Raw genomic sequence first — 19,768 nt, 5'->3', positions numbered from 1 at the left:
TGTGTGTATCATCTTCATTAGAATTTTCATTCATTTGTACTTGTTAAAGATTTTATTCTTTTATACTTTATATATAAATTATATATAAAATATTCTTATATATATATATATATATATATATATATATAACCTGCAGTTATATGGAATTTAATAAATTAATATTTTGTCATTTGCAGGCCTGGAAAAGTCACATAAAAGAATAAAATGTTTAAAAAGTAATGGAAATTCTAATAATGAATATGAATACTTTGATTATTGCAAACCATAGAATATTTTACTGAATAGTAATTTCTGTTTGTAAGTGGAGATCATGTCAATTTCTATTTAAAAATCACTATCAAGTAATTATGAAAAGTCACGGAAATATGAAAATTCATTGGGGGGGGGGGGTTGTGGGGGTAGCAGAAACACTGTCTTTCAAAAGAAACGTTTCTTTTTGTTTTCTATTCTTAGTCTGTGGTATTTAATAATTCACTTTATTTAAATCCAATATAAGTGTGAATTGTTGAATGGTATGTTCCCATTTAGGTGAACATGAGTGTGCAAGTGTTCCTCATCTAGGAACATACCTGAGATTCTGGGTGTGTCTTGACCTTTGATCTATCAAATAAGTCACATCCAAGTGACAATCATCCGGCGCTTCCTGTGTCAGATGTTCATCACGTCCCGTTTCTAAGACGTCGTGTTGTGTCAGACGGGAAAGGTTATGACACAAGAGTGCGTTCAGGAATTTGACTGACACCAGCCTGTGGAGTCGTCATGCATTGTCTGGCTTTTATTTCTTAGTGTCCACTTGTGGTCTCACAAGCTGTGGATTATTAAACAAACAAGAGTATAACTAGCTACACAGCATTTAGTGCGACACTCTTATCAGTTGTATTATTGCCTTATTGCAGATATTTCAACATTCACACTTCTAACCCTTCGAGGGATCATAAATACTTAAGAGAAGTGAGTTTTTATGTGGTGCAGCTCTATAAAATAAATGTTTTACACAAATTGCCCTGCTTGAAATGGTATTTTATAATGCATAGATTGCTGCCATCAAAATAGATAAACAGATAAATCATATCTTTTATGAGACCAAAGGTTACTTCATTAAACTGTGTCCAGTATTCTTATTGCAATGAGTTTAATGATATGCTACGCCATCTTGTGGATATTTTGGACCCTCTTATGTTGAAGTGAATCAATCGCAGCTGCAAAATCATTACCTCTTGCCATATTATTTATCAAATAAATTCACCCACTTATTTATTTTATCTAAATGTGTTTTTATTGATTTAAATATCCAGTTTAATGTGTAATTTCCATATTGCAGAACTCAACAGCCAGAAAAGCAATTTAATGTCACCACAGTTGAAACATGCAGTAATGTGAGCAAATGCAACAACAACAACAACTCATTTCATTTACCAACAACTCATACACCAGTAAATTGTACAAAGGAATATGATCAATATGTACAAGTGGAACAGAAGTAATGAAGATAACCGTTTTACCACATATGGCAAATTCACTATGGTTTCCAACAAGGGGAGAAGAAAAAAAGGTAACTGCGACATTTGATCTCACAATTCAGAGCTATATACACTCACAATTCAGAACAAATTGACATATATAAACTCAGAATTCTGACTTTTTCTCAGAATTGCAGGTTTATATCTTGCACTCTTGACTTTCTCAGAATTGCAAGAAAAAAAGTTATGAGATAAAAAGTCGGAATTACCATTTTATTTGTATTCCAAACAAGCTTCCATAATTCACACTTTTAAAACGACATTCAAACAATAAATAAATAAGATTATGACAGGTTATTTATTTTGAACATAGTATAAATAAGTAAAATGTTTGCTAGCTGAGTTAAATTAGAACAAGGGAGAAAAAGAATAACGGAAAAGAAAAAAAAATAGGACACCGAATCCCACCGTTCAGGCCGGTTTCATACAGAGTGGTAAGAGTCTCTGTACATACTGTGTTTAACTGGCTTTCCATTGATGTGAATCTCATCTAAGCGTCACTTATACTCTCATTTATTGCTTTGGTGCCACTCTTCCATACCTCCCACATCTCCCACCATTCTTCTGTTACTGTCTCCTCCAACGGTTTTGGGGTTTCTCTTTGGTTTCTGCAGCCACTTCTGCCTTGGCTTCCCGTTTCTCTGCCAGACTGCTGAGCAAAGCTGGCAAGTCATCTGTGATGGCCTTCTCGATCTTCTCCAGCAGGCATCCTCCTGACCAGCTGCAGTATGAGGAGAGGAGCTTAAAGCTGCTGGGAGGATTGACTCCAAAGAAGTCCCGGTACGCCTCCGGTTCTGGCAAGTCGAATTTACTCACATTGGTCTTGGCCAGAATGGACTTGAAGATGTAGAATTTGTCAGGGTCACTGACAATGTCGTTGAAAACCTCATGTGGGTCACTAAACCAGCCCAGCTTCTCGTAATACGTCTGCAGGTAGCGGTCGACCAGGAGGGCATGGATGCGCACGCGGATGCCGTGCTGCCGAATGAAGGCGATTTTGTTTTCCAGCCGGTTCTCGATTACCTGATTTAGGTCCTCCAGCAGAGAGATCTCCTCACGTTTAAAAAGATCTCTGTTGGTGTCAGGAGCATAATCCTGTGGCCAAAATGAGCTCACGTAGACACGTGGTGGTTCTGTCACGTTAATCAAGGGTGCCATACTCCAGAAGAGGGCACCGTACACACGCATTAGGTCCTGGGTTGATAGACTGTCAGCCTTGTTGAGGATGATACGGATCTGTGACTCGCGTCCCTTCATCTGTCTGAACAGCATTTCAAGTTCTAAACCGACATCCAGTTTGGTTGGGTCAAACACCAGGAAGATGAGATCAGCACGGTCGATAAACCACTGGCACACTTCACTGTAGGGGTACCCTAAAGGACAACAAGAGAGTTTTAAATTTGTAATTGTACACTTAGTTATACTAAGTATTAGTACTCATGTTACAGTTGAAACTGATTTTTTATTCAGAACTGGTGCCTTCTGGTTTCTTCTGCCAATGGTTGGAGAATACTGTACTAAAATACTAAAAAACTGCTTATTCTGTGGTGCTACAGCACCGCTAGTGAATATATGGAGTAAAACAAACAGCATGACCGGTGAGCGAATGATTAATGTGAGCTGGTTTTTAGTGAATTTAAAATTTAGCGCAATAAGTGTAGTCTGATTCTCAAAAAAATGACTACTAAGTTGATTCTTTCTATTGAGTCAAACACACAATCTAACTACTGACTGGTTGTTTATATAACAATGTGTAGATACAAGCCTACCTTATGTGTTTTATTTATCAAAGATTATCAAAACATTTATGACATACACTACCGTTCAAGTTTGGGGTCGGTCAGATTTTTTAACCAAGGCTGCATTTATTTGATCAGATATGTAGTAAAAACGGTAATAATGTGAAATATTAGTACAATTTAAAATAGCTTTTTTCGATTTTAATATATTTTGAAATGTATTTAATACTCTGATGGTAAAGTTGATTTTTCAGCATCGTTACTCCAGGCTTCAGTGTTGCATGATTTTTCCGAAATCATTAAAATATAATGAACTACTGCTTAAGATACACTTTTTATTATTATCAGTATTGAAAGCAGTTGCGCTGCTTAATATTTTTGTAAACTGTGGTGCATTTTTCAGAATTCTCTGATAGAAAGTTCAAAAGGAAAGAATGTATTTGAAATAGAAACTTCTGTAATATTGTCAATGTCTTTCATTTTTTATCAATTTGATGCATCCTTGCTGAATGCTGGACTTTTCAAGGGTAGTGTATATTTACTAGAGTTTAATAGAGTTAAAGCCAATTATTGGATTGCATTTAAATTCTGAAAAGTCATTCAAATGTCTGTGTACACATACTTTTTGCAAGAATTGTTATGAATGCATTTTTATTCAGAATTTGGGTCACACTTTATTTTAAGGTCCAATTTTCACAATTAACTATTAACTACACCTTTTGCCTTAAATTCCTAATTACTGCTTATTAATAGTTAGTAAGGTAGTTGTGAAGTTTAGGTATTGGGTAGGATTAGAGATATAGAATATGGTCGTTCAGAATATGTGCTTTATAATGTGCATGTTAATAAGCAACTAGTTAATAGTAAATACATAGTTAAATGAATAAATAATAAATTAAAGTATTACTAAAATGAAATGTAATTTCCTTTTCCAAGTATTTGTTCCTTAAATGTCATAAAAGAATCTTTAATGGAACTGTGGAGCATTAGAAGTAATCTGATCAACTAGATTGTGTATCTATATTGAATTCAGGTTCAGAACTTCATGTTGTCTGATTGTCCTCTTGTACATACCAAACTCGAACAAAGTCTTTGTGAGCACTGAATTCTCACCTCTCTCTTGTTGTTTGCGGTTCTCGATGATTCCAGGTGTGTCGACAAAGGTGACGCGCTCCAGGAGTTTGTGCGGCATCTCGATTCCCACCAGCTTTTCCAGAAACCCCTGACCAAACTTCTCCAGGGGTGAGAAAGAGCGGGAGCTGTCTGCCGCCATGACAATGCCCTCAATGGTGCGAAACTTCTCACCGTGCATCAGTACAGTATATTCTGAGGTTGTGGGCTCAGCGCCTGAGAAAGCAAAAGAGAACGAGATGAAGGAACAAAGGACTAAATTTCATTTTACAATCATTGATTTGAAGATTGATGAGTTACCAGTGTAAAGCTGTTGTGAAGTATCATCGAGACCCAGAAGATAATTAATCATGGAAGACTTGCCAACACTCCAAGGACCCAGGAACAAGACCATGGGCTTAGATGTGATCTCTGCATCTGAATAATGTGAAGAAAAGACAGAGTTTAACTGAGAATAGGGGTTCATTTAGATCCGTTTCATGGTAGAAGAGCAGTAGTCTGGAGTGATGTTGTAAAACTAAATCCAATATCCAAAGACTTTACCTGACACTTCATGCTGCCGGAGCTCATTGTATTTGTAAGCCTTGTCCATGGGTTTAATTGCAGTGTTGTAGACATGCTGCAGCTTCTTCAGAGCATCTACAAAATGTAGAGTTAATGAAATTCTGATCATTCTGCCACTTCAAGATCCCCATTTATCATTTGGAGATTTTGGTCAAGCTAAAATGTGACTGATTAATTAAATAACGCACCTCATATGGTACATTCTGTAGTACTTATATATATACAGGTCCTTTTCAAAAAATTAGCATATTGTGATAAAGTTCATTATTTTCTGTAATGTACTGATAAACATTAGACTTTCATATATTTTAGATTCATTACAACACAACTGAAGTAGTTCAAGCCTTTTATTGTTTTAATATTGATGATTTTGGCATACAGCTCATGAAAACCCAAAATTCCTATCTCAAAAAATTAGCATATCATGAAAAGGTTCTCTAAACGAGCTATTAACCTAATCATCTGAATCAACTAATTAACTCTAAACACCTGCAAAAGATTCCTGAGGCTTTTAAAAACTCCCAGCCTGGTTCATTACTCAAAACCGCAATCATGGGTAAGACTGCCGACCTGACTGCTGTCCAGAAGGCCATCATTGACACCCTCAAGCAAGAGGGTAAGACACATAAAGAAATTTCTGAACGAATAGGCTGTTCCCAGAGTGCTGTATCAAGGCACCTCAGTGGGAAGTCTGTGGGAAGGAAAAAGTGTGGCAGAAAACGCAGCACAACGAGAAGAGGTGACCGGACCCTGAGGAAGATTGTGGAGAAGGACCGATTCCAGACCTTGGGGGACCTGCAGAAGCAGTGGACTGAGTCTGGAGTAGAAACATACAGAGCCACCGTGTACAGGCGTGTGCAGGAAATGGGCTACAGGTGCCGCATTCCCCAGGTCAAGCCACTTTTGAACAGAGAAGCAGCACTGGACTGTTGCTCAGTGGTCCAAAGTACTTTTTTCGGATGAAAGCAAATTTTGCATGTCATTCGGAAATCAAGGTGCCAGAGTCTGCAGGAAGACTGGGGAGAGGGAAATGCCAAAATGCCTGAAGTCCAGTGTCAAGTACCCACAGTCAGTGATGCTGGTGTTGGTCCACTGTGTTTTATCAAGGGCAGGGTCAATGCAGCTAGCTATCAGGAGATTTTGGAGCACTTCATGCTTCCATCTGCTGAAAAGCTTTATGGAGATGATTTCATTTTTCAGCACGACCTGGCACCTGCTCACAGTGCCAAAAACACTGGTAAATGGTTTACTGACCATGGTATTACTGTGCTCAATTGGCCTGCCAACTCTCCTGACCTGAACCCCATAGAGAATCTGTGGGATATTGTGAAGAGAAAGTTGAGAGACGCAAGACCCAACACTCTGGATGAGCTTAAGGCCGCTATCGAAGCATCCTGGGCCTCCATAACACCTCAGCAGTGCCACAGGCTGATTGCCTCCATGCCACGCCGCATTGAAGCAGTCATTTCTGCAAAAGGATTCCCGACCAAGTATTGAGTGCATAACTGAACATAATTATTTGAAGGTTGACTTTTTTTGTATTAAAAACACTTTTCTTTTATTGGTCGGATGAAATATGCTAATTTTTTGAGATAGGAATTTTGGGTTTTCATGAGCTGTATGCCAAAATCATCAATATTAAAACAATAAAAGCCTTGAACTACTTCAGTTGTGTTGTAATGAATCTAAAATATATGAAAGTCTAATGTTTATCAGTACATTACAGAAAATAATGAACTTTATCACAATATGCTAATTTTTTGAAAAGGACCTGTATATATTTTTTTTATTTTTTTCATTATATGACTCACCGACAAATTCCCGTGAAGGTTCAGCTGCTGCCAGACGCAGCGTCTCTTCAATGTGAGTCTGATCTCTTGTGGTAGGACCTGAGGGGATTGTTTTCTCCACTGCCAGAGAAAAATAGCCAGTCAAAATCAGCATAAAAAATGAAGCTCATACAATAACATTAAAGACCCATAAAACAAGCTTTTAATCATTTTGCGGTTTAATTTTTTTTTCTAAACTATTTTTAAAATGCACTTTACATTTTACTTTCTGGGTAATAACCCTTTGGTTTTTATTCTATGGACATATTTTCTAATTTGTTTTTATGTATTTGACCTATATTTTTATTCTTTATAGCTACGAAATCTGTTATGGAATCAACAGAACTCTCTGAGGAAAGAAGCTGCATCTGTATTTATACAAGAATCACAATCACAGGAAACAATGCATCAGCTCAACGTGTTGCTTGTTTATTTTAGTGCACAGCTAAAAGCTAAAAAGACCATCTTACACCAACACAAATGCTGATGGTCTAGTTATGGTTTTATGCTGGCACACTAGCTTTCCAGCCATATTCTGGCATCAGTGTGATGTGTTCTACCCAACAGACATACACTTCTGTTTTTTTATTGATTGCCATTTCAGTTATATTTCTTATTGCTGTTTTAGTTTGGTTTTCATTTTTTCCATTATTTATTTCTATTATTTTAAGCTATCATACATATATAATATGTTAAACAATCTGCCTCCAAAACACAAACTTTCATGTTGGGACCACCTACTGAAACATCTACATCAGCCGTCTATTTGGAGCCTGTCAAACACAATCAATGTACTATTAAAAGTATCTGAAACATTTTTTCCCTATTACAAAACTGTCCCCCATGCAGGCCAGAGAACATATTGCTATGAATGGCAATGGACTTGTGCCAAGGGTTATTTCTGTTAGGTTATTTTGGTGGTGGGTTTATTCCTGTGCCACCTTCGACCAAAGTAACAGGTGGAGGAGCACGAGGAACTGACTTTTACAGTAGTGTCCTCCTCTGCTCCCTGGCGACGAGACAACAATATAGTTCCTTCCCTCTGGTTATTTCCACTGTAATGGAGTTTAACCAGAGGCTTTATGGTGATTCTGAAGCATATATATTAGACTTTACATTAGTATAAAGGAGCAGTCACATTACCATTACCAAGTCACTTTTAAACCAAGCAGTTTATATTCTGCTGGCGAATGGCAAAATTACGTGACCGAATTGAACATGAGGAAAATCTGCCCTCGCACTTAATTCCTGATTGCATGGATTCGTATTTAAGTGACTGGATATCACACATGAATTTTCGCTGAACAGTGGTAGAGGTGCCATCACATTTAACATTGTTTAGGTGTGCGAAATTAATTGTGTGAAACCTAGAACTAGAATTTTCTAAAATATCTTTGCAAATGTACTGAAAGATTCTAATTCGACAATTATCTTGTTTTTAAATGTCCAATATCATTTATGCTGACTGAATCATATTGTACCTTTCGCAGACGCTTTGGTTGCTGGTACATCATCTGACACTTCTTCCACTGTTGTTTCTTCAACAGGTGCAGAAACATCTTCTTGAACCTGTTCAGGAGTTGGTTCCACAAGCTCCACTGTTTCCTCTTGTGCTACTTCAACAACCTCCTCAACAACATCTGCGACTAGTTCCTCAGCTGCTTCTGTTTCCACCATTTCTTCAATGGCTTCTGGTTCTTCAACAGATTGCTCTTCTTCCACAACCTCAGGAGCTCCTTGTTCCTCTGTTACAGCTTCCTCTTCATCAGCTTCTTCCTCTGTTACCTCTTCTGATTCATCTTCCACTGGCTCTTCAGGCTGAGAAACCGCCTCTGCCTCGTCTTCTGTCTGAGAAATCTCCTCGTCCTCACTTGCCTCATCTTGAATCTGAAAAACCTCCTCTTCCTCAACTACCTCCTCTTCAGTCTGAGAAAGTTCCTCTTCTTCACCAGCTTCATCTTCAGTCTGAAGAACCTCCTCTTCCTCAGCTACTTCCTCATCGGTCTGAGAATCTTCCTCGTCATCTTCTTCCACAGATTCCTCAACAACCATTTGTGACTCTACATCACTGTCAACCTCTGAGATCTCCTCCTCCTTCACATCTTCACGTGCCTCCTCAAGAACTTCTTCCTCCGCTGCTTCATTAGATTCATCCAATTCAACTTCTGCCTCTTCTTCCTGTGCCTCCTTCTCAAATATATCTTCAGAAGAGGTCTCCTCTTGATTCAACTCTTCAAATTTCTCTTCTGAAACAACCTCTTCGTCTTCATTAGAGCTGACATCTTCTGCCGTGGTGTCCATATGTGCACCAGTGCTACAGGGTTGGCACACAGGTCTGTTTGGTGCAGGAGTGTCATTGGAGGAGCTCTGGCTTATATCCTCTGTGCCATCACAGCAGTTGAACAGCTTGCCTTCAGACTTCAGCTGGAATGGCACAAGCGGCTCAGTCTCGGATTCCACTGCATCTGTGGAAGAAAAACAATAATATTACCTAAAATGTGATGGAATATAACTCAGCACATTCACACAGAATGAAGAATGAATCATATTTGATATAACAACATAACGGCGACAAAAATAATTATGCACAAGTTGGATGAATTTTTTACCAAAACACCATGAAAGTTTTAATTTAGCCGAAAACCAATACTTGAAAATAGTGTTTAAATAATTAATTTTGCTGCTGTCGTGGATGTCATACAACGATCGGTCTGCGCAGCGCAACCCAGCAAAAAATGACCTGGGGCCCGTTTCAGAAAGGAGGTTAAGTGAAAACTCTGAGTATGTTAACCCTGAAATCAGGGAAACTCTGGGTTTTCGGTTTCAAAATGGGAGGTTTGTCAAACCCGAGAAAGCAGGGTAAGTCAAGCCCGTTTCTGAAAGAGAGGTAACTTATATTCTGAGTCAGTTACCGTAGTAACTTACTCTGTGAACCTAACCTGGTCGGGAGCAGGTTTTCTTCGGTAAACCGGTCTCCTCCCCCTTTTTATAGTGTTAGCGAAGTTTAAATACCTTATTCATTCATTCGCGCTGCAAAATAGATTTTCTTACTAAGTATTTTTGTCTTATTTCAAGTACAAATATAAAAAAAATCTTAATATGCATCTTATATAATTGTCTATATTTAGTCTTTTTTTCCTTTTTCCTTTTAAGTGCCTTTTACATAAAACAAGTAAAATTGTCCGCCATAGGGTAATGTACGTGTCCCACTATCACGTGCGGGTTGAAGTTTACACCCATGTATGAATGACTCCAAATGAATCGCTGCTGAGAGGTTATATAACCTGCATACTGAGAGGTTTTGGCTTCACTTTTCTATAGTGGAAGGAAATTGTGTTTTTTTACAGTCTATGCTTCCACATAACATCCCTGAAGAAAAGCATCTCACACTGCAGATATATAACATTAGAATATAGGATTCTGTGTTGGAGACAGTATCATCTACAACAGGAGTGTACATTCCTGTTCCTGGAGCTCTGCCTTCCTGCAGAGTTTGGTCCAAATCCTGCTCCAACACAACTGTCTGTAATTATCAAGTGTTTATGAAGGTCTTCTAGCTGGTTCATGTGTTTGATCAGGGTTGGACCTGAACTTTGCAGGAACAGGATTGGGCACCCCTGATCTACAACATCACTCAATAAACAAAATAAAACCATGGTTACTATCCTCATGTACAAAACCATAATTTAAAATGGTGTAGCTGTAATAGCTGGATTTGAACAATGCGACTTGGTGGTAGAGCTGCTGTTGGCACAAATGTGTGAGTCTGTGGCAATGAACCATCTCTGTGATTCATGCGGCGATGAATGCTCTCGATGAGAGCTAAATGCTTTTCATGTGATTCACATCCTGAAATAGGGAGCAGAGCTGGCAGGAGAAGAGAACGCCAAGTCCTTTCTGTTCATGTGGATCATCAGAGCAAGGTTTATTTTTCATACTGTCCTCCGGCGCGGCGGCAGGCAGTTCTGATAAAGGTGTTAGCATGGCGGCTTTGTACCGAATTTCAACCTCTAGTTTTAATGTCAAATGCTCCCATTGAAAAGTGCAGCTATGCTTTCAAGCAAATAATGACTTATTAATTAGTTTGCCAGTAAAATCTTTGCAGATTGAAGTGTTTTCTGTACACAGACATTTCAGTGGCCTACAAAATGGAATCCATATTAAAATGTAAAAACAATGCACATTCAAAAGCACTTTTTTGACTTTATGCTAAATTACTATCAAATGACAAACCCTCAATTGATTTAGCCATACATTTACGCAACAGTTCAACAACATACAGACAGCAGAGGGCACCAGTGTCTATAGTTAGTTCAGATAAACCTCTTCCACCTTTGGCATTTGACCACTTGCTTGTAAAAATGCTCTCTGACAAGCTTATGCGTTCCTTAGAAGTCTCTAATGAATTGAATTGGCTCTAGTCAGTGTAAATGCGATATGTTTTGTACACTTACACACACGCTCACACATTCAGGAGAGCTGTATTTAGGCCAAAGTCAGTGCAGGAGTGTCATCAACGTAACCATGAGTCATTTTGAAGGCCTAAGGCCATGTTACTGTGGTATGAGTTACTCTTTATTGCTAGCTTGCTGTCTTTAAAAGTCCAGGATTATGATTACATAATTGTCACAACACTAATATGATGTAAAATAATTACTTTTATGAAGATACAGATGAGGAAAACTTTGATTTATTTGACCTAACAACTTCTTTTTTTAAATGTCACTGAAATAGAAAGGCTGGTTATGATGTGCTACAGAACTTGAGTGTTGTACTATTTTATAATAAGTTCAACAGCCCATTCTGTTCCATATCATATTCTACCATGTTGATTTAGGTAGTGGTAGGAAGAGCAGCAATTCTAAGGACCATCCCTATCCACACAGGTATTGTTTTGTAGACGATGGCTGGGGAGATTTTGGTCACAGTGGAGAAAGAATTTTTGTGTGTATTATTATTCCAGTGTCTCTTGTTGAAGCAATACCACTAGTACTGGTAAATTACCCAAAATGAAACCAACCATCCATATATTTGATAATATAAGATCATCTGCATTTTTCCAGTAAGTTCTAAGTGACGTAGACCAGCCCCTTCCCCCTTCGTCAGCATGTTCTGAGGTGAGGACAGAAACGGACAGGTGCTTGATCCCAAGTCCTAGGTCTTCATGACACAAATAGCCTACACTAAGAAGAGTTTCTCTGCTTTTATCTACTAAAATGACATTATTATCTTATGTGGTTGTGTCTTGACGAGTGATTTATCGAAGATTTTAACTAAGGACTCTTCCTCTCTGGAAAAAAGAACACAACAGAATGATTTTCATGACATCATTTGTCGTTATGTTTCCAATGCAGATAAAACACCAAAATAGTGTGAACATGTCCCCTGCATTACTAAGTCCAAAATATAAGGCACGGTTCCAAAAGACATGAATGATTGAGTCAGTGTGGAAGAACTTCAATGGTCTGCAGAAAGCCAAGTCCTGATCCCAGCTGAACACCTCTGGTGTGACTTTAAATGCAGACCTTGAGCCAAAAACTCGTCACCAAACACCAATGACTTGGACATAAGCGTACAGTCATTTTAGACACGTCCAGAACTGTTGCAACAGAGATGGAAATACAATTTTTAGATACATGAATTATGTTTCCATCTTTGTTGCCACAGTTTTGTTAGTGCCTTTTTCTGTTCTAAAGAAGGGGGTGTCCCAACACTTTTGTCCTTATGGTGTCTGTACAAGTCAGTGGTGTTAGGTGATGAGTTTTTGGCTCAAGGTCTGCATATAAAGTCACACCAGAGGTGTTCAGCTGGGATCAGGACTTGGCTTTCTGCAGACCAGTCAAGTTCTTCCACACTGACTCAATCAATCATGTCTTTTTGAACCGTGTCTTATACACAGAGGCACTGTCATGTTAGAATAGAAAAGGGTCCTGTCCAAACTGTTGCTATAAAATTAGAAGCACGCAATTCCCTAGAATATCATTATATGCTTAAACATTAAGATTTGTACTCATAGAAATTACTAAAGTAGTCAAACATGTTCATTAGAAGGGGGTGACCCAATACTTTTGGCAATATAGTGTATACGGTGCAATCAATGTAGACATCAATGGAGCAATGTAGCAGTCGTGGCAGTTGCAGGTTCGAGTCTCAGGTCTGGCAGGAATTTCCTTTCCTTTCCTTTCCTTTCCTTTCCTTTCCTTTCCTTTCCTTTCCTTTCCTTTCCTTTCCTTTCCTTTCCTTTCCTTTCCTTTCCTTTCCTTTCCTTCTTAGTGAATCAAAAACATACAATGCGTGACCAGAGAATTCTGATTATCAAACAAAAAATTAACCTCTTACGAGCTAGTTCTTTTTAGTAAATCGAGTCATAATTTGACCAATGAAATCTTACTCTGGAGTGCTTGACTTTTACGAGCCGGTTATTTTTAGTTAATCGAATCATTATTTGACCAGTGAAGTCTGATTCTCGAGTGAATCACATCATAGCAAACCTGTGAAATCTGAAATATATTACCACTTTTTGTTTACATTATTGAAATGATCTCAGCATTGTATGTATTTTTTTCCTATATTTCAATAGTACTTACAGATTTGCTTATTGATAGGATGACCATACGGGCCATTTTTACGGGACGCGTCCTTGCCAGGTTTCTATATTGCCTAAATTATACAGGTTTTGGCTGTATGCACTGTGCAGGTAGACCGTTGTGTGACATTCTTTCGAATTGCTCTCACGCCTACCTTGATGTATTTTTTGATCGTTGCACAGCGATGCTTCAAGCTTCAAGTCAAATGAAAGAACAAACACCTGTGCATATTTGCATTGCTGATCATTCACTGTAGATCTCACCTTCTCACATGCAGCGCCACGATTGGTCAATTATGTACAATACCTGCATGTTATTGGTCAAACTACTTTGGATGTTTTAGACAATATTAAAATCCTAGCCAGGACGTATCCCATATGAACGGCCTACTTATTGACCATTTGTATTTCAATTTGTCTATTTGGTTCAACCCAATCTCATGAGAAACCATAACTACTGTATGAAGTGACGATTTAGTATAAATGTGTACAATATGATTTACATAAATATATGATTTTTTAGAAAATAAAAAAATAAAGCTTAAAGGCCCATCCCTAAAACTAACAAATTTGCAACCAACTTATCAAAATGTAAAATAGTTACGAAGTTTTGGAGGGTGCGTTGATTTGGTTTCATGTATTTGTTTATGCATGGCTATGTGTTTTAATATGCCTAATGTCTGTACGTACAACTTGCTGATGTAAGCATACGGTTTATTTGTTTCTATAGCAACACGGTTTACTCTGGCTTGCCAGTAATGTCTGCATACGATTGGCTGGTGTAAGTGGACTGTAACAGGGAAAGCCCCGGTGCTAAAACAGGCCTCATACAGTAGCAAGGCAGGACAGAGACTTTAAGTCCTGTTAACATAATGGTTGCCCCTACAAGGCCTGCAAGACAGAAATAAATAGTGATTGAGACAGTAGCGTTGTGACAGCAGCTGTGGACTGTAAGCGTATATGTGGATAGAAAGTACAAGGGGGCGTGTTAGCGGAGCTATGAAGCATGACCACGCAACTGCTCGACGAACAGTGTCTGATTTCATGGTGCACTCTAGGCCTGACCACCTGACAGCACAGACGCAGAAAGAGAACAAGAACAATGCAAGGACAGACAAGGATAATACTTAAAAGCAAGCAGAAGGAAGCGACAGTCTGTGATTATTTCACCAAGTGTAACTGGTTTTCTTTGACTACTGAGAGACAAGAAAGCCACCAACAGTTTCCCTTACAGTTGATTGCAATTTTGACCAAAGGATTCCAGCTATCATCAATTCAATGAATAGCAATTAAAAAAAAAAAAGGAATAAGAATTAGTATTCAAATCTGTAAGAATAATAACTAGTTTTCTACAGCAGTCTGCCTTTGTGCCAATAAATTCTGATACATACAAGATTACAAGAATGCGGCAAAATATATAGTTTTTCATGTGTATTAATAAGTATTTTCTTTTAAGGCAGCGGCTATTTGCACTAAGTGTAAATAGAATCTAATTGCTGTAGATGTGCAAACAATGTGCAAATAGCATATTTTCTTAGCGATAGAGGCTATTTACACTAAGTGCAAATAGCAATGGATTCTATTTACACTGTTAAAACAGCAATATTTTCTTCTATTTATACTACTTATTGCAAATAGCAATTATCTGCACCTCAGTATTGTATTACATTATAAAACAGTACATCATTTTAATTCAAATTATTAAATGGACACCACCTTATTGGGATAATAAAGCCCTCCCTACACCTACCCTAACCCTACCCGATACTTTATTTTCAGCTTTTTAATTATTTCCTTCATTTTTATTGCAAATAAATGTCTTTCCGATGCGATATGAGATTTGAAAAGGGAGAAAAAAAGTTTGGTAAAAGACGGGTTCAAACTCTGGTCGATCGCGTCAAAAATAGTGCTGTCAAACAATTAATCACGATTAATCGCATTCAAAATAAAAGTTTTTGTTTACATAATATATGTATGTGTACTATATTAATTATGTATACAAAAAATACAAACACATGCATGTATATATGTAAGAAAAATATGTTATGTTCATATATTAAATATACTTATAATCTAAAATATAAGAATATAAATATATAAATGTATATACATGTAAATATTTTCAAAATACATACATGCATGCGTTTGTATTTATATATACATAATACAGTAGTGTGAAAAAGTGTTGGCCCCCTTCCTGATTTTTTATTTTTTTTGCATGTTTGTCACACTTTAATGTTTCAGATCATCAAACAAATTTAAATATTAATCAAAGATAACACAAGTAAACACAACATGCAATTTTTGAATGAAGTTTTTTATTATGAAGGGAAAAAAAATCCAAAAATGGTCCTGTGTGAAAAAGTGCTTGCCCCTAAACCTAATAACTGGTTGGGCCACCCTTAGCAGCAACAACTGCAATCAAGCGATTGCGATAACTTGCAATGAGTCTGTTACAGCGCTGTGGAGGAATTGTGTCCCACTCATCTTGGCAGATTTGTTGTAATTCAGCCACATTGGAGGGTTTTCGAGCATGAACTGCCTTTTCAAGGTCATGCCACAGCATCTCAATAGGATTCAGGTCAGGACTTTGACTAGGCCACTCCAAAGTCTTCATTTTGTTGTTCTTCAGCCATTCAGAGGTGGATTTGCTGGTGTGTTTTGGATCATTGTCCTGCTGCAGAACCCAAGTTCGCTTCAGCTTGAGGTCACGAACAGATGGCCGGACATTGTCCTTCAGGATTTTTTGGTAGACAGCTGAATTCATGGTTCCATTTATCACAGCAAGTCTTCCAGGTCCTGAAGCAGCAAAACAGCCCCAGACCATCACACTACCACCACCATATTTTACTGTTGGTATAATGTTCTTTTTCTGAAATGCTGTGTTACTTTTACGCCAGATGTAATGGGACACACACCTTCCAAAAAGTTCAACTTTTGTCTCGTCAGTCCACAGAGTATTTTCCCAAATGTCTTGGGGATCATCAATATGTTTTCTGGAAAAACTAAGACGAGCCTTTATGTTCTTTTTGCTCAGCAGCGGTTTTCGTCTTGGAACTCTGCCATGCAGGCCATTTTTGCCCAGTCTCTTTCTTATGGTGGAGTCATGAACACTGACCTTAACTGAGGCAAGTGAGGCCTGCAGTTCTTTAGATGCTGTTGTGGGGTCTTTTGAGACCTCTTGGATGAGTCGTCGCTGCACTCTTGGGGTAATTTTGGTCGGCCGGCCACTCCTGGGAAGGTTCACCACGGTTCCATGTTTTCGTCATTTGTGGATAATGGCTCTCGCTGTGGTTCGCTGGAGTCCCAAAGCTTTAGAAATGGCTTTATAACCTTTTCCAGACTGATAGAGCTCAATTACCTTCTTTCTCATTTGTTCCTGAATTTCTTTAAATCTAACATGATGTGTAGCTTTTGAGGATCTTTTGGTCTACTTCACTTTGTCAGGCAGGTCCTATTTAACTGATTTCTTGATTGCAAACAGGTGTGGCAGTAATCAGGCCTGGGCCCTTTTCAGACAGGGCCATGTGGGTTTGGATTTAGTTTTCCCTTCATAAAAAAAACCCTTCATTTAAAAACTGCATGTTGTGTTTACTTGTGTTATCTTTGATTAATATTTAAATTTGTTTGAAGATCTGAAACATTAAAGTGTGACAAACATGCAAAAAAATAAAAAATCAGGAAGGGGGCCAACACTTTTCCACATCACTGTATACACAGTACACATACATATATTATGTAAACAAAAACTTTTATTTTGGATGCGATTAATCGTTTGACAGCACTAGTCAAAAAGCATGCGCTTTATCATCTACACCACTGAAACTGCTGTTAAATTAGCGTCTTTTTTCAGTGTTGACTATCCTAATCAGACGTTGGTGGCCGGAGGTAGTGTAAATAGCCTCTGCCAACAAGGCGGGCTATTTGCACTTAGTGTAAATAGACTCTCCGTTTTTAAAAAAATATAATTAAAATGCAATTTATACATATAATAACTTTAATACCCCTCTTCTGTGATGAGCATGTTTTTATATTTCTAACTTAATTTCACTATTTGTCACTGTGATATAATTTAAGAATTGAAATGTACTGTAGAGAAAGTGTATTAAATATTTTGAAATGGTTTATTATTTACCTACTAAAAAGCTATGTATTTCAACAAAAGGTCTGCACTTATTTTCCAATTCAAAGGTATGTGTCGTTACTGATAAAGTCATGTGGTGCAACCAATGTGTAGAAAAAATATATAGAAAAAAATAGAAAATGAATGGGTGTCAAAGTCAATAAATGTCTTTAAATAATTATGACAAGGCAAGGTTAGTTCAGGTCATGCGGTGCAACTCCCTAAAATAATAATAATTCATGGTAATTGTAAAATATGACTTTGAAAAGTATATATAAAAAAAACCAATATAAACGACATGAATATAAAAAGTATATTTCGAGAAATCAGTATGTATTTTAAAGTAGAATTTTAAATGTTTTTTTCTTTTCTTTATTGTGGACACTCTTATCAGTCATTGACCTATAAAAGTGTGTTAGTAATTAAGGTGTATGATTAATATTTTAGAATTATTTGACATTTACTATAGTTTTTGAATGTTTTAATTTTTTACTGTTTTTATTTAATTGAAGTTTTTGTAATGGTTTATTATTTGTTATTTTAATTAGTGTTGTAATTTTGTTTTAATGTATAGCCTAGTTTTATTCATTTTTATCCCAGCTTTAGTTTTTATTACACCAAGTTAAATGAAAAATTAAAATAAGAGATTTGATTTGTTATATAGCTGAAATAAAAGTTTATATATATATATATATATATATATATTCAACAGAGTAATAAGAAAGGAGATCATTCAGTTTTTCATTCAGTCGACACAAGCCCTGAAATCAGTGAGAATGACTCCCAGAAACACTTTTGCCGACACTAAACATACAGTACATGCCATCCAGAAACTGAAATTCAGTTGTACTGAACATGTTATACTTGAGTGCACTTGATGATTCTTGGTGAAGGAATCAAAGAACAATTTGTCTAACTTAATAGTTTAAGTTCATAAAAACAACAAGCCAAGAAACGGTTATATTCTGTAAAACACTTCTCCATACACAAATTATGAATACAAGCAGGCAGATGCAGGGACGCTCATCCCCACCAAGGACAAGCAATCTGATCTAGGACTTCAGACAATTATCTTGAGGCCTAATACTCCCAGGCGAATAACCAATCACTGTTACTAAAACCTTTAACTTCACACTTCAGCTGCGTACATGCAGTAGTCACCTGCAGCTGTTAGTTCAGCAGTCCACCTGCGTTTGAATCCAGTTTTTAAACTTCTTACCTGCAATGGCGAGTGCCAGTAGAGGCAGCAGGCAGCAGACGGGGAGGAAAAGCCTCATTTTGACTGCCAGGACTGTCCAGGACCCCTCTCAGGCTATATATACTTCTGGAGAGAGGCAAGAGGGCATGCGGAGGGTCTGGGGGTGGGGCAGCACTCACGGAGCATTTGCACAAGCGTCAGCACTGGGAGCAGCTGCCTTCTCCAATCAGGAGGCCTTTAACCTTTGCCTATTTGTAACCGTTTCTGGGTAGCTGGGTTTAATAATCTGTGGAGGAAGATTCAGTTGTTCACTCAGGGGGACCAAATTTGAAAACAAAGAACTAAAGGTGAATTTAATTTGAAAAAACTGAAGGTGGTGAATTTAATTTTAGTACCCTACCTCAGGTGACCAACAGATGGCGGACTTTTATTGACTAGACATTTAAACTATCAAAAATAAAGTACTAAAATGCAAGTATTACCATGTTTTTTGGACATTTTAACGTGGTAATACAATGTGCTTTAAGACCAATAGACCATTTGGATGTTTGCAAACAGCGATGACGAGCCAACTTACCAACCAGAGACCAACAGTAGCGGTCTATGGAAGCCACGGAATTAAAGAGTAGAAAATTTCATTTCAAGTTTACATCTCACAATTCTGACTATTTTTCTTGCAATTCCGAGTTTATAACTCACAATTCTGATAAGAAAAATCTGAATTGTGAGAAACTCAGAATTGTGAGTTATAATGGCTGAATTTGGCGATACAAACTTGCCACTAAATCAGTGGGAAATGTGAAGGGACAGGGCATAAATTGATCTATGATGTAATAACAAAGAGAAAACAACTGCTATATAAAAAGATCCATCCGCATTGCTCCCTCAACGCCTTTTCCTTTCCAAATTTACCGGTCAACATATAGGAAAGCTCTTGAAAAATTACACAATCATTTCATTTGGATTTTTATTATTGACAGTTGTCTTTTTTTTTTATTGTACTATCCCTTACAGAAAAACAACATGAATTATTAATGTTAAACAAGAGGTGACATACTGTTCACATGTGATCACGTGA

At 37.5% G+C, this 19,768-nt stretch overlaps 1 protein-coding gene across 1 annotated transcript; it reads right to left on the bottom strand.

Moving 5' to 3' along the window:
- Positions 1-1,261: 1,261 nt before the first annotated feature.
- On the bottom strand, positions 1,262-18,812 carry LOC306874518 (sarcalumenin-like). Its single transcript, XM_079424633.1, has 7 exons — positions 18,712-18,812; positions 8,265-9,248; positions 6,766-6,864; positions 4,934-5,029; positions 4,691-4,807; positions 4,373-4,606; positions 1,262-2,893 (listed from the first exon to the last, which is right to left on the bottom strand). Exons 1-7 carry the CDS (start codon positions 18,767-18,769, stop codon positions 2,088-2,090), a joined length of 2,394 nt encoding a protein of 797 aa, XP_079280759.1. The 5' UTR covers positions 18,770-18,812; the 3' UTR covers positions 1,262-2,087.
- Positions 18,813-19,768: the final 956 nt, after the last annotated feature.

The sequence above is a fragment of the Barbus barbus genome (assembly GCF_936440315.1).
Source record: "Barbus barbus genome assembly, chromosome: 9".
NCBI classification, from domain to species: domain Eukaryota; kingdom Metazoa; phylum Chordata; class Actinopteri; order Cypriniformes; family Cyprinidae; genus Barbus; species Barbus barbus.
The sequence above is the reverse complement of the archived record's forward strand: the minus strand, read 5'-3'. Positions and strand labels throughout refer to the sequence as shown.